Consider the following 15,665-nt stretch of genomic DNA (forward strand, 5'->3'; position numbering starts at 1 on the left):
TTACAACTGATGTTTTAACTCATTCATTGAAGGAAAACTTTTGCTGTGGGTGATACTGATGTTCTGAGTTAAACTTGTCATTTAAACATAAAGAATGATGTCCCTATTACAGTAGTTTAGGTAGTGTAAAACTATGGAAAGGAACATTATTCTCTATAGGATTCCTAAGTTAAAAATAGTTGGTTCAAAAACAATTGGAGGTGCCTAGTTGTTGTCAAGAACAGATGTCAAGCTGCTCTTGACTAGGAAGTTTCCTAAAACATTGAAAATAGAAGTCAGGGTACATTCTACTTAATGAATTTCTTTAGAACTTCAATATTATCCATTCTCTTCAGAGTCAGAACAACATTTTTTCACTCACAATATTTTTCTTAGTCAAAGTTTAAAATAAAAATAGATTTTATGTGGAAGTTGTTTGTGACCTTACTATGGCAGAGCATGACTTTTTTTTTTTTTAGTTCTTGGGGTTTCTTAAGAATATATATAGAATCAGAATATATAAGAATGTATACAGAATCAGAATACAAAACTCCAGTTAAATTTTTCAGAGTAAAACAAATAGGAAGAAAAGTAAAATGCTATCCTGACTTATCACTGCTCATAGATACATTCAGCTGGGACATTCATAAATGCAGCTCTGCCACAGGAACTTGGGCTTGTCAAACAGTATTCTTATTGCATTTCCTTTGCAGATGGAATTGATCAATGCCAGCAGGGAGAACCTGGTGCACCAGGTAGTCCTGGACCTCCAGGAAGAGATGGATTTCCAGGAGAGATGGGAGAGAAAGGTAATGCTGTTTTAAAGGGGTTGCTTTCTAATGCTCTGTACCCTGAAGCTTGGGTATGTAAAGAAGCTGAGCAAGTTAAGCAGGATCCTGAGAAAGTGTACTTAAAGTTAGTTAAACAAATGATTTGTGGACATGGAATGTGTTTCTTCAGTCTCTTGTGAGTAAAAGAAGGATACTGTGCGTTGAGTTGTGTGACACAAACTTCACTTACATTTCACTTAGCCTACACATCGCTGGAAAGTGATAAAGGATGGCGCAGGGCTGAAAGAGGAGCTGGGAAGAAAGAAAGGGTTGAGTATAGTCCCATTAAGTGTAAATTGAACTGTTCATGGCAATTTAAGATGTGAATTCTGAGATGAAGAATTAGAGGGGGGAGATGGGTTGGGAATGGAAATGGCTTATGAATCATTGCCATGAGTATAATTGAAGGTAAAATTGTAACAGCTATAAATAGGACTGTCAACCATGTGTTTTAGCAGCACTGACTAAATGGACATATACAACGAATGAGCTGCACTCATTTACACAACAGTTGTTCCTTCCTAACCTCATTCCGCTCACTGCTTTTCTAAAACTGCAGAATTGCAGTGACTGTAGAGGTTCTCTTTTTCTGCTTCATTATTTTTATTTCTTCTATGCCCAGTGTATATTTCTTTTCTTCTTTTTGGTCCTCTTCAGCCCCATCCATTTTAACCATTTTGTTAAAATACTATCTCCAGGGTAAGACTTAAGTTGATTTGCATGCCATTCCTTTAAAAATTTTCAAGAATTTTCAAGAATTTTGAGTATCAGTTTGCTGATAAATTCTTTTTGAAGCATGTAATTAGAAGCAGCACATTTATTTTCATTCTTTCAACATTGTGTGTTATATTGACATTTACCCCGATTCCACCTGCTTGCAGTTATCTTAAATATTTTCATTGTTGTTCATTAGTTTTGTTGTTTGTTTTTTTGTTTGTTTTCAGGTGACAAAGGGGAGTCCTGTGCCTTATGTGATAAAGTAGGACCTCCTGGACTTCCAGGACCACAAGGGCCACCAGGTCCAGCAGGTAAAAAATCATTAACTACCTGAGAATGAACTGCTTAGGCTAAAATCTATAAATGCAGCATATGTGATAAAATTAATTACTTTTTGTCCCACTAAACAAATTGTTTGTGAAACTAATGCAAGGAGGATGGAATAATCCTATTTTTATCCTGATTCCAAATTTCCAGTGTAATCAACAAGAATCACCAAGGAAGCAGAAATTGGCCACAGTGGAGAGTCTTTGCAAACTGCGGCCCAAGTATTTTCGTGGAAGATTGTGAAAGTGAAAAACAGTGTGGGAAGCATTTGCCCTATGTACCAGGCTTGTCAGTGGGAATGTTCCCAATCCTAGCATTAGATTCTGTGGCCAAAAAAATAATTGTATTTCTGCTGCTGTATGAGAGCAGTGCCACATGTGAACAGTGACATTGTACCTCATGTCTGTTCAACTGGCTGTTAAAAACAATGTATACGGTTTAGGTAGTTTTGAGACTGCTGTGGTTACATGATAGGTCTAAGTAGTAATGTGAAATCATTCCTAAGTCAAATGAATCATCAACTCCTCACTGTATGAATGCAGACACATACAGGGCATGAGCACATGAATCCAGACAATTTCACTGACTTTAGCAGAATTATGTTGGTATAACTGGGGATGGAATGAGACACTTTGAGAAGGATCACAAAGAATTCACACACAATGAGCTACTTGTAAAAGCATGTAATAAACAGAATTGTGTTTTTGTCTCTCTGATAAGGTTTTCCAGGACAATCAGGTTTCAAGGGTGACAGAGGTTTACCTGGACTTGATGGCCTTCCAGGCGTACCTGTAAGTAATGCCCTGACAAATGCTACACGTCCTGTGAGGCATATGATAAAAGCCAATGTGATCGTCAGTGTGGTTGTGTAATAGTTCTGTTTAAAAAAGACCAGCACAGTGATATGATAAATTTAAGGTACTGTGCCTAGCAAAATGAACTAGGAAGCAGCGTGGTTGAGATATGAGAGGAAAAAAGAGCTGTCAGAAATGGGTTATATATCTTTGTTTGCCCACCACATGAACACAGCAGGGCACATGACCTTCTGGCTGAGCAAGCTAAGCAGTGGAGTTCAGTAAAAAGTAGGATTTTGCAGGAAACATAGAATCATAGAATCGTTTAGGTTGGAAAAGACCTTTAAGATCATGAAGTCCAACTGTTAACTCAGCACTGCCAAGTCCACCACTAAACCATGTCCCTGAGCACCACATCCACACGTCTCTTAACGTGGTGACTCCACCACTTCCCTGTGCAGCCCGTTCCAATGCCTGACAACCCTTTCAGTGAAGAAAAAAACCAGATGTACGTCTGCCCTGACCTTCTCATGAATCTTTCCAATAGCTCTTTGCTGTTTTGTCCATATATATTGAGAGAGAGAGTGCTGTCTAGTGTAGTGTAAGCAATCCAATATCAGTATACAATATACTTTGCCAGATGTAGGTCTGCCCTGACCTATCTTTCCAATAGCTCTTTGCTGTTTTGTCCATATATATTGAGAGAGAGAGTGCTGTCTAGTGTAGTGTAAGCAATCCAATATCAGTATACAATATACTTTGGCAGTATATTCCCAGTTCTGGGAAATGTAAGCAGTATATTCCATAAAACATAATTTGTTAGCAGGAAGGCTAAGTAGTTTTGAAGAAATAAAGGAAGACTGAGAAACTGAATAGTATCCTGACAATATGATCACTTGTAAATTATACTGATGCAGCACAACATGACTCTGAGTGAGTAAGGCTGGATATCAGAACAGCCATAAGCATAACACAAATTACTCCTAGGTGAGCACTGTACTAGCACAACAACATCTGATCTTGTCAGATTTTACTGGAGGGTCCCTATGTACACTGTGGTATGTTCTCAAGACCTACCTTAGCATACACGTTTCTGCAGCATAGCATGGATTTTGGTACCATTCCTAATGTAAGAGGACTGAATTTGTCAGAGTCTTCCCAGACTTATTCTCCCAAAGCTGTTTTCTCCTTCCAGCTGATCATTTTTGGCAACATGATTTCTCCGTGACGTTCATATGCACTAGCTTTACCACACACTGGAGTTACACAAACTCCCTCTGTCACCAGTGGTGAGAGAGACACCTTCAGCAGTTAAACCAACCCCGCCTGTATGAATTCCTTACTCAAAGAACCTATATCTCTCCCTTGAGTATCAGTAAAGCGTAGATTCAGCCAATGAAAGTTGGCTAGGAGGGAGTCCATTCTCTCTTTCCACCATGATAAATAGGATGGCATTACTCAGCAACAGAATTTACTGTAATATCAATGGGATCCTTGAAAGAAACAGTGGAGCAAAATAAAAGACATCCTAATGTATTTAAGCTTTTTTTGTGTCTGGCATTTGTTCTCAGTACATGTTTTGCCACACCTTTATGTTTTCCTTTTATTGCCTCTTAAGTTCTGTTCATGTCTTTCATCAGACAAGCACTGGCTGCTGTTCTGAGTGCTTTTAAGCCTGTTTTGCACCACAAAGTTCAGCCAGGTGGTGATCCAGTGTATACTTTAGCTTGTAAAAAACTACCTAGAGGTCAGCCTCTCAAGCTCATGTTGTTTAGATCCATGCCAGAACATCAGAGTCTGATCCAGGACCTACCAAAGCTGATGGAAAAATTATAGTTGTCCGCGTTTTGGTTCGGCTTTAAGTGGAGGGCGCATATCAGCCATAAGCAGTGGTCGTTGCCCATGAGGTTTGTGCTTTACTACCCTAGTGAGTAGCTCTGATTCACTTGAAATTAGAGACACTGTTCCTGTGAGAAAAGTTCATAGAAGTCCTAGAAAAAAAAAAATTCTGGAAATTCTATAGGTATATTATTAGGTAGATAATTTTTTCCCAGGAGAGCTTAGAAGACTCTTCTGAGTATGTGCATAGTATTCTGATAGCACCAACTGACTGTGATTCTGGATTGTACAAAATCAATGAACATTAGTGATGAAAGGAAATTTGTGTCAGTGAAATGGTATAAGTAAACTACCCAGGGAGAAGCTTTCAGCTTTTAGTTAGCCTCAGCTCTTGTGAATAACATTTGAGTTTTGAATAAGACAATTCATTTAATTTTGTAGACAATCTATATATTCAGTGTATATTATAGGTGATTTAAAAGGTTTTGAAAGAAAGAAAATAATTGGTGGGGCTTGTATAAACAATTTAAACCTGTAAGTTTGGCTGAGTTTGTCTTTGCATACTGGAAGTGTGTTACTTTCCTATGTAAGTACTACTTCTGCTGGTATCCTAAGTGATCATGGAAGTGGGGAGATACTTTTATTGCATTTGCATCTGGAAAATAGGTTCCACAGTGTTACAACGCTCAGCATTTAAAGGTTGGGACAAATACTTTGACTCTGAAAATGCCTTTTAAAAAGCTTCATTTACCTTGGTGCTGATATTGTATAAATACGCATAACTGAAATCCAGTGGGTAGTCTGCTGAAAATTTACAGTAGTTTTTTGGTGTCATGGCCTGCAGTTCTTGTGTAAGTGGTGTAAGTTTATATGCACCATAAAAATTATATACCTGTTAAATGCTAAATGTCAGAATGGTCAAAACATGAAGATTTGCATTAATTCCTTATTCCTACTGCTGTGTTCTGAAAAATATTCTCGTTTGACTTAGTCAAAAACTTACAGGTTTACTTGATTTGGGTCTCCACTTTAATCTCTGAAGATTTGTTTTCTCTTGTATAAGTTGAAAAGTTGGTAGGGCAACCGATGACATCTGAATTTATGAAATTTCAGGGCCCCCCCGGCACTCCAGGACTTATGGGCAGCCCTGGGGCAAAAGGAGAACCAGGAGATTTCACTTATGATTCTATCCTGAAAGGTGAAAAGGGAGATCCTGGTTTCCCAGGACAACCAGGTATTCCTGGAAGAGAAGGAAGACCAGGAAAAGATGGATTGCCAGGTGCCCAGGGTCCAAAAGGAGCATCGGTATGTGTGTTTCTTTATGTTTACATATTGTCCTACTGTGTGTTCATTTATTTTACATACTGTCCTACATATTCTGTCTTTCAGATCAGAATCACATGCTTTTGTGCTGTATACATGCTTTATGATTAGTGGCCTCATTCATTGTTCAATGTCTTGTCCTTACCTTGAGTATTTCATTCTTCCTCTGAGCAAGGCTCCAGTTACCCTGGAACTTGTGAGGAAGACGTTTCTTCAACAATGAACTATTTCAGAGTTAGATTTTGACCCTTTCTTTTTAGATGTTGTGCAAATAAGTGATCTGACTCAGATGTATTCAGCATGGCTTGTTACTTTCAGGACTACAGGGCAAGGTTAATTCCCCCCACAAAGTTGTGGGCGTGGACAATGGTTTTGTTCCTTTCTTCCTTTTTCACAGCTTGATAGTGAGAGCTAGTGTGGATGATTTAGCTGATATCTAGAGATGATTCAAGGAATGCAGTTATCCAAGTAGAAATTGTTAAGACAAGATTCAACTCTCCTAGCATACTTCTCTTCTTGCGGGAACTAACGCTTCCAAGTTTTGCACTGATAGCAAGTTTAGCTGATATGGATGTGGAGCTCACATCTGCTTCCAGATCCACCACTGGGAAAATAGCCTATACGGTCCAGTTAGCTGCATTGCACACTAGGTCTGATATTCATGTGCTATTCCACATCCACGTGGAACCCAGCTGTATTTCCTTTGAATGCGGTGATAAAAAATCCACTTTTTTCAGCATTACAGATACCTGTGCTAAACCCAAGTTAAAGAATGTTCAAAGAGAGAGGATGACATGTTCTGTCTTCCCAATCAGGCAAGGACTACACTTAATATTTTCCAAAATTAGGGTACAGTTGGTTTGAAAGGAGAACGTGGTCCCCCTGGCCAACCTGGATTCCCTGGAGTACGTGGTGAAAGAGGTTTTCCTGGCCCTCCTGGGATAGGTGCTGCAGGCTTACCTGGTGACAAAGGAGACAGAGGCTTTGCTGGAACCCCAGGTTTACCAGGTCTTCCAGGTAATGCTATAGTATGCATTAAAAAAAAAAATAATTAAAGACTTGTGCTCTTTAAGTACAACTTAGAGGATCACTGGAATTTAAGACTGAAATAAAAAGACCTTCTAATTTAAATCAGTGTTTGCTTTCAGCAGTATAACTGCAATTCTTTGAGGGCAATTTTCTTGAAGAGTTTGTTAGGCCAAAAGAGGGTGGTTTAGGTTCATCCTAAACTGAGTTAATCCTGGTTTTCTGCAAATCTTCTACAAAAAAAAATTAAGAATAAGTCAGTTGTGATGTCTGGATGAACTAATGTTGCTGGCTAGATGAAACTCCCTTGTTCAGTTTCATCAGTGCCTGTACTTAATACGTCTTTATATTCACAGGAGCAAAGGGTGAAGCAGGACGAACTGTATCACTCCCTGGACCTCCTGGGGCAGATGGCCTTCCTGGGCCACCTGGTTTCCCTGGACCCCAAGGTACCGTAGCCTGTTAATCCTCGTCTGATGATCATAATGGCTCTATTCCCCAGAAGCTAGACTAGTTGTATTAACATTTGTCTTGCTTTCACTTTCCAAGGTGACAAAGGGAATCCTGGGCTTCCAGGTAGACCCGGCCTGCCAGGAGAAAAAGGTGCTGTTGGGCAGCCAGGTATAGGGTTCCCTGGACCTCCAGGACCCAAAGGTAAGATAAAGTTAACCATCTAACAAGAGCTGGTGTAAGTGTAGTGTGGATGGAGGCCTATACTGTCATCCAGCCACAGCTGCATGAGATGTGGGAGGTGTAGCTGAAGAACTTCCTTTGCACAAGCACCACAATGGGCGTGCTTTCAACGCACTTCTGCTCTGTGCAGTGATGCGCTGCAGATACTGCCAGAATAGAAAATGATAGAGTACAGCATCTTACATAGCAGCAGCTGAGGTTGCTGAGAGATGAAATGACCTTGCTGAGAGATGAAGCACTGTGTGTAGTTGGTCAAAAAAAAATGCTAACATAACACTAACATTCTGGGGCCAGAGCTAGCAGCTCTGCTTTGTCCCAGGTGGCTAGGTGTGGTTTGGTTAGAATACCAGCTTGCTTGGCATAAGTTTGTCCTCCCTGCATGGCCATTATCAGAATGTGCACGTAGCTTAGAGAGGGTCTGAATGTTCATATTCTAATTTTGGATTTTTGGGGATGTATTTCATAGTGCTGCTATTCATTTAGAACTAGATGACCAAGCTTTCAGCAGCCACCTCAATCCCCAAAATTCTTGTTTGTCTTCATTATTGTTTCGTTTATTATGATTCCACACACTGGAAGTGTCAGAAAGACTTAATAAGGAGAAAGGGCAAATCTTTACTTGTGACCACCTCTAGTTCCTCTGAGACTGGTGTGGGACGAACCTGAACGGAAGAGGTCTGTTGCATCTGGAAAAGGATTGCTGTATGCTCTTTAATGCCAGCAAGAAAGGAATGACATATCAGATACATTTCTTCCAAGCACCCTTCCTTGAATTTAGCTCTGGCCACTGACTTCCCTGAGGCTTAGCTCAAAAGCTGGATTTCCCACTCCCTGAGACTTTTGCCTGGGAGAGGAGCTTCATCTCAATTTATTGTGTGCTGATGTGGAGTGAGTGCTATCTTTAAGTGATTTGCAGAATGTAGTATGTATTCCCTCCTGCATTCTCAAGGTGCAGTGTATGGACAAAGAAACCTTCTGTGTGCAATCCACGGCAGGATGTGTAGGACATGTCACATGACACACACTGAACAAAAGGTGTTGATTCACAGGTGGCTTTTATTCTGCATCCCTCAGTCTGATGCCCCACACTTCAAGTTGCCTTTTCTGAAGAAGACTTTGGGAACCCAGTTTTGCAGACAGGATGTTTCTCAGTGACATGAACCCACAAGGCTCAATTAATTTAAGAAGAGACACTCAAGCATTTATTTCTTCTGGGTGGTTGCTTCTCATCAGAAGCCAAATGCTGCATGAAGCTCAGCGTTTTAATCTCTGTTAACATATTTGGGTGCTGGCATCCCTAGAAGTTTGACATGAAAGACTACACAGACCGTTTTAAACACGTCCCTGTGAGGATGTGAATAGTTCAGTTAGAGGCTTGAAGAAACAGAAAAATACTCTTACAGGCAGAGATGGTAATGATGTGAGTTTTCTTTTGTTTTATAGGTTTCCAGGGTCAGCCTGGCTCGCCTGGTCTGCCGGGGAATCCGGGAACCCCTGGCCTGGATGGTTTGCCAGGTGTACCAGGTTTACAAGGTCAAAAAGTAGGTGTCAGCTGCTGATGCTGTTATCTGTGACTGCCCATGTTAACAGGAATTTGTGCTAAGATCTTTAAAAAAAGAAAAAAATTGGCCAAACTTTCCATCATTTTATGTTCCCCTCTGTACACACAAAGGAACAGAGTAGATGGATGAATGCTTGACAACAATGCTAACGGGCTTACGTCTCTCCCCTGAAGTCATGTATAGCGCTCTGCCTCTGAGTGATTACACACAGGCAGTGAATGAATTCTTCAGTTTGATGGGTTGATTCCTAATCTGTTGTGTTTCTTTGGCTAGGGTGAACCTGGTGTAGGTCTCCCTGGCCCTAAGGGATTGCCAGGCCCCCCAGGCCCAGCTGGCATCCCTGGAGAAAAGGGAAATCCAGGACTGCCTGGCTTACGTGGCGAGCAAGGCTTTCCGGGCATACCTGGGCAGCAAGGATTCAGAGGTAATGTTGCAAGAAAACTGTATTTCTATTTTAAATAACATCAGAGGATGCTCAGTCTATGTCTGTATCTCCCCACAGGTGACCCCGGTCTCCCAGGACTGCAAGGCTTGCAGGGCCCTCCGGGTGCACCGGGCCTTGGCCCGCAGGGATCACCGGGGCCCTCTGGGCAGCCGGGACCCCAGGGACCGCCAGGTGAGAGAAAAATACTCCCATGATGGTGCTTAGGAGCAGACTTTTGGCATAAATGGATATCGGCGTTGGTAAAAGTGTTGCTTGTGAACTGATTTGTGGTGTGAGATTGGTGAGGGTGCATGGGGGGACATGTTGGCTGGCCTCCTCTGTCTGGTCCAAAATGCAGGTCAAGGCCACCTGAGAAAACCTCTGTCATTTTATTTGGTCTCCTGAGACCTTCGGTGGGTAATATATAGAGGATCAAAGCCTCACTTAGGAAATGCAGACTATTTCTGTTGTCTGGCTTTGAGTCTTCATTCTTCACGGCATGTAATTTCTGAACCGCAGGTGGACATTATCAGATATTCTTGTTAGTGGTGTTCCCCGTGCTCCGTTAAGGACTAACCCTGTATCTTCTGTTTTTCCTAGGATTTCCTGGAATAAAAGGAGAAAGGGGCTTCCCTGGTATCCCAGGTCTAGATATGCCAGGACCAAAAGGGGATAAAGGTAGCCAGGGCCAGCCTGGAGTACCAGGGTCTGTGGGATTACCTGGCCTGCCAGGCCCTCAAGGGGCCATTGGACTGAAAGGATCGTCAGGTAAACAACCTTTCCCTCAGAACCCGGCATCTTTGACAACCGTTTTGTTAAGTTGTGGTCACATGCCCTTTCACTTGGTTAGAGATTGATCCATCAAAGAGCCCAAGCTTGGGAAAACACATGGGCTGATGTCAGTAAAGCAGCTATGTGTACGTGTAGCTTAACTGCTACCCAAGTTCTTTGGTGGATCAAATCCAGCAACCTGCAGGAACTAGCCGTTAGTCTGTAATAAAGGGGATAGGTCTGCACAGTTTCAGTGACAGAATGTGATTTTAATAATGCCTTTGTTAATGACAGCATTGTTTACTGTAATAAGAAGTTTTAAGAATCTGTCAAAAACCCATTACAAACTGTGTTTTATTCTGGTTTTCATAATACTACTTTTACTGTTGTTTTCTGTATTAGGCTATTTTAGATTGATCATCTTCTTTGTTCCATTTTTCCTTAAGTAGTGTGATTCCTAATATGATAGGGAGTAAATAATTCCATTTCTTGTACTTCTTTACACTGCTTGCTTTATTTCTGTTATTCACTCTTTCACTTTGGTTTCAGGAGCCAAAGGAGAAATGGGAGTTATGGGAACTCCTGGATTGCCAGGAACTCCTGGACCAGTTGGAGATCGAGGATTTCCTGGTGATAAAGGTAAGGGATTTTCTGAAGATCGATATTGTAAAATCCACCTTTTTCCTGGCAGAAGACAAGTCTGGAAATAACCAAGTATAAGGAGTATGTTTGGCCTAAGGAATGTTTTATGTCAAGTAACTTTGCTGTAAGTTGGAAAGCGTGTAATTTAGAAAGCCATATCCTAGGAGCAGTCCTGTATTTGGGCACTGAACCAGAATTTTTGATCTGTTCTTCAACAACGTAAGGGTTTGCTAGGTGTGAGGATGTTATAGACATTGCTCCAAGAAAAATACTGTGTTTGAAGTTATAAGAAGACAATGGGAAGGTCATAATTAAATCTTTCAAATAATGCCCCGTATTATTGCCAAACTTCCATCCCTGTTGTTTTGAGAGTCTAAAATTAATGCCTGTGAAGTGGGAAAAATATGTTAACTTTTTTGACAGAGCTGTTGTGAAGTCCTGATGTAAAACATTTTATATGAGATAAATGAGATGTTCCAGAGCATGCTATTTGGTGCTCAAAATTTGAATTTTATTTGTTGTTGTCTACTAAATATTCTTGCAAAGTTTTATATGTGAGTGTAATATTCTGTGCTATCCCTGTATAGGTAGCCCAGGTTTTAAAGGTGTAGTTGGACCACAGGGTGATCCCGGTGTCAAAGGAGATAAAGGTGAAGCCGGTCTCCCAGGAAAACCTGGAACGATGGACAACATGGACATGGTTAGTCTCAAAGGCCAAAAGGGAGATCAAGGAGAAAAAGGTAACTTAAGTTTTTAACTGTGAATAAGTGTAATTAACACTCATATACCGTTAAGCAGCAATACTTGGAGTTCAGAAGTATCTTAATTTTATACAATAGTTCTTAAAATAAGATTAAAGAATTTCATACGGCAAACGTAGGTGTTTTTCTTTCAGTTCTGTAGAAACACAGATTAATCACAGCAGAAAGGGGTTTGGTTGGATGGAAGAGGTTCAGTTTGCCCTCAGCTTCCTTGCAGTGCCTCCCAGCCAGGACAGCCAGGGACTGCAAGTGATGGCAGGAGCCAAGTGTGGAGTGCATCTGCCTCTAAACTGAGATACAGCCTCTGAGGGCACTTTTCTAGCTGATGAGGCTCCCAGCCTATGAAGATTTCATCTGGATTCATTTTTCTCATTTGTTTTGGATATGGATATATATATGGTGATATGAAAAGCCTTAAAACCAATCAACATGGGTTGGTTTTCATTACTTATCTCTCATTAGCCTGTAGGTTGACTGATCGATAATCAGTTTTATTTCCTTTCCAGAATTCCAGATTAGGCACACTGGTGCATATACATATAAAAAAGCCTTTGCTGAGAAATTCAAATGGTTAATTTCTTTGGTTTCTGACTACTTCATCTCTCCAGCACTCAGAATGCACATTTACAAACTTACATACTCTCCCTTTTCCTGACCACACACGGTCTACAAATTGGTCTGGCTCATACAGCCTGGAAGGATAGGTTCCAAACAGACCCCAGCCTGCAAATTTCTGCTTTTATTCTGCCCATCTCATCCTCTTCAATCCAAAGATATTTAGTACCAGCAGAGAAAAATAACCTGCAGAACAGTCAAATCAATCATTTCAGTTAACACCTGATATTGTCTGGCACTTTAGAAGTAGCTCATTAATCTAACTCAAACACTTGTTCGTTTGCAGTTTCTTTTTAAAGATAAAACTTGCAATTTGCACAGAAACCTGTAAAATTGTAATAGTTTGCAGCCTTTCCTTAGCACTGGTTTAGTGACTGGAGATGTGTATGTCTGAAGCTTGAATTTGACCATTTTCTTGTTCAGCAGAGAGAAAGTAACTAGGAGGATTATTATATGGCATTACAGTGAATTTGGATAAAACTGATCTCATTGTGTTTGTTTTTTTGGTGTCCAGGGGACCATGGAGCCGCAGGAGAAAAAGGATTACGTGGGGATTATGGAGAACCAGGAATCCCAGGGAAGGATGGTGAACCTGGTACTCCAGGACATCCAGGTACGTCTGGAGCTAGCAACAGAGAGACTGTTCATCAGGTATTTTAAACTACATTAACTAATGGGACTCTCTCTGCTGTTTTTAGGTCCAAAAGGTGATCAGGGCCCCCCAGGATACCCGGGAGATCCAGGAATTCCAGGACAAAAAGGATCCGTCGGTGAAATGGGTTTGCCAGGTACTGATTGCTGGGAATTTCTTACTGTTGTTTTCCTCAAGTTAATATATAACACTGTGAGATACTTGTATGAAATACAGGTCTGTACTGTTGGTGTAGGTCTACTGAACGGTTGCACTGTTTGCAGTGTCTGAACTTTAAGGTTCTGGGACATTGCTTTCTCCAACCTACTGTGATACACAAATAATAGGATAGTTTCCTAAGTTTATACATGCATGTCCTTTAGCTGGATATGTAGGATTTGTGTATTTGTTGCAAGCAGGCAGTTTCTCAAGTGATACCTGTTTGTCTTCCTGCCTCCGTTTCTGCTAGTGTGTGAAATCCATTAAGCTTCTGGGATGTTTTCCCCTGTCTACAATGTTTGATGAGTTGCTGTGTACTGTATGTTAATTACAAACTGTAGTGATCTGGGAAGAGTGGTGTTGTGGAGGGTTTTGATAAAGAATAGAATGGATAAGAGCTTCTGTCTCAGCATGGAAACTTTCGTCTCCCTTCACATGTCTTTGTGCCTAGCATTATTTAGGAAATCAAAGGTGAAAGACTTAAATGGTAAAGGGCAGCAGAAAGATTGGCTGCAGCAGAGTCCCTTTGTCACTGTGGTTCTGTTAGAAATTACCGAAATAAACATAAACTTTTATTCAAATCATATTTCAGCAAGAGCTCTGTTCACTCTGAAGTCTGACATTCTTTTACTAGAGGAGCTTATCTTCCCATAAAAAGTCCCATTTAGAGAGTGAATATCTAAAGTTTAGAGATTTGCTACCTATTTTAGTGAGTTGCATTGCTTTTTTAGCTCTGAATATCTAAGGCAGCACTGAAAAATCATTGTCAGCACTGCTAGGGTACCACTCGTTCTGATACATCCATTTTTCCTTGTCTCTTACAGGAACACCTGGAGAAAAAGGTCTGCCAGGAGTACCAGGTTCACCAGGCACACCAGGGTTCCCTGGGCAAAAAGGTGAAAAAGGAGACAAAGGAGCACCAGGTTTTCCTGGAGTTGGCATTCCAGGGTCTCCTGGTGAGAAGGTATTTATACCCCTAAGGACCGAATTGTCTGTCTCTACCAAGTACCTCATTTGAAAAGATGCTGTTGGCCTTTAAGATACTTTATTATATTTTCTATTATATTCTTTTAAATACCTGGTGAGAAGCTTCAGAGGTGTGCCTATGCACAGGTTTAGATGCATTCTGTTTGATGGCACCATTATCTCCAGGGTTCTTATTTCTTCTGTCTCTTCAGAATAGGCTGATTTACAGTGCTAGAAACATGGGAGAGGGGAATAACTTTTTAAAATGCTGAGTAAATAAAGTGAAAAGGGCTTCTTACAAATAGAGCAAATAATCACACTGAAATGGTGTTTCTGTACTTTTACAGAGATACTGGGAAGCCAAGAAAACTTATAAAATGCTCAGATATTACTGAAAAGAGAACTGTATTAATACTGTCTGTAAAATTAATTTAATCTCTAATAGTATTCTAATAGGATTCTCATTTGTTTCCCATTCCTTTTCCTAGCTGTACAATGACAGTAATCATGAATTTATAAGTAAAAATTGTAAAAATAAAACTTCCTAATCTGGTAGCAATCTTGCTGAAAGCTTAAAAAAAGCTTTTTTTTTTTTTTTAAGATGATTAAATGTAATAAGTCAGTTAAGAGGCTAATTTGGAAAAGGCTTTGTAAAAACTATTATAAAATGTGTAGAAAAGTACTCATTTTCACACATAGGTATTAAGCAATTGCTAGAAAAGTCAATAATTCTGATAGTGGAATTTAATGCCAAATTAAATCCTAAATTACTTTGTTTCTAAATGGAAAAAGAATGAAATCCTTTGTAAGTCTGATGGATAAGAGGGACGACATCTACCATTACAAACAGAGAAAGCTGTTTCATCATTAATGTGTGGATTTTATAATACGTGCTGCTTCTTCTAGGGAGAACCAGGAAGAACGGGTAGTCCAGGTTTATCTGGAAATAAGGGCGAAAAGGGCAGTGCAGGAATTCCTGGAATGCCGGGTGCCCCCGGTCCCAAAGGATCCCCTGGCATGGCAGGATTTCCAGGCAAGTGTTTATGCTTTAATAAAACAGAAAATGCAGTGAAAAATTAGTGAAACTTACACCAAATATCCTGCATGTCTTCTTTCTTTCTTTAGGGAGTCCCGGCCCCCATGGAGCAAAGGGTGAAAAAGGGCTTCCTGGCTTAAGTGGCATTCCAGGTTTAAAAGGAGAACCAGGTAGAAAAGAAATACAAACCACCAAATGCTACTTAAAATATTGTTCACCTCAGGCAGTGGCTAAAACAAATACTGTGGCATTCTGCATTCATTTTGGCTCAGATATTTCCTGGTATATTTGTTCATTTGTTTCTGAGTTCATTTAAAATGATAAAGTTGATCCATGGTCCCAAATGTCGATCACCACAGTAGCATCATTACACAGATGTTAGAGAGGAAATAGAATAGGGGGGAGAGTTAGTCCATTGGTTTTACAACAACATTTTTGAACTCGCGGCCTTATGTTTTTAAGTTCACTGGCTGCAGGACACAGCTCGTTAGACAATGGGCTGAGCTATTG

The 15,665-nt window shown here is 40.5% G+C and overlaps 1 protein-coding gene across 1 annotated transcript in view; it reads left to right on the forward strand.

Moving 5' to 3' along the window:
• COL4A1 (collagen, type IV, alpha 1) overlaps positions 1-15,665 on the forward strand; it is a gene marked incomplete at its 5' end in the record, with an annotated part of 50,933 nt that overhangs the window by 15,631 nt on the left and 19,637 nt on the right. The window contains 18 exon segments of the mRNA XM_010152169.1: positions 693-788; positions 1,754-1,837; positions 2,574-2,644; positions 5,600-5,791; positions 6,658-6,826; positions 7,192-7,284; positions 7,385-7,489; positions 8,972-9,069; positions 9,364-9,514; positions 9,593-9,706; positions 10,115-10,282; positions 10,835-10,924; positions 11,515-11,667; positions 12,818-12,916; positions 13,002-13,091; positions 13,978-14,117; positions 15,026-15,156; positions 15,249-15,325. Of these exon segments, the coding sequence (XP_010150471.1) occupies positions 693-788; positions 1,754-1,837; positions 2,574-2,644; positions 5,600-5,791; positions 6,658-6,826; positions 7,192-7,284; positions 7,385-7,489; positions 8,972-9,069; positions 9,364-9,514; positions 9,593-9,706; positions 10,115-10,282; positions 10,835-10,924; positions 11,515-11,667; positions 12,818-12,916; positions 13,002-13,091; positions 13,978-14,117; positions 15,026-15,156; positions 15,249-15,325 (2,121 nt within the window).

This window comes from Eurypyga helias, unplaced genomic scaffold, assembly GCF_000690775.1.
Source record: "Eurypyga helias isolate BGI_N326 unplaced genomic scaffold, ASM69077v1 scaffold5055, whole genome shotgun sequence".
NCBI classification, from domain to species: domain Eukaryota; kingdom Metazoa; phylum Chordata; class Aves; order Eurypygiformes; family Eurypygidae; genus Eurypyga; species Eurypyga helias.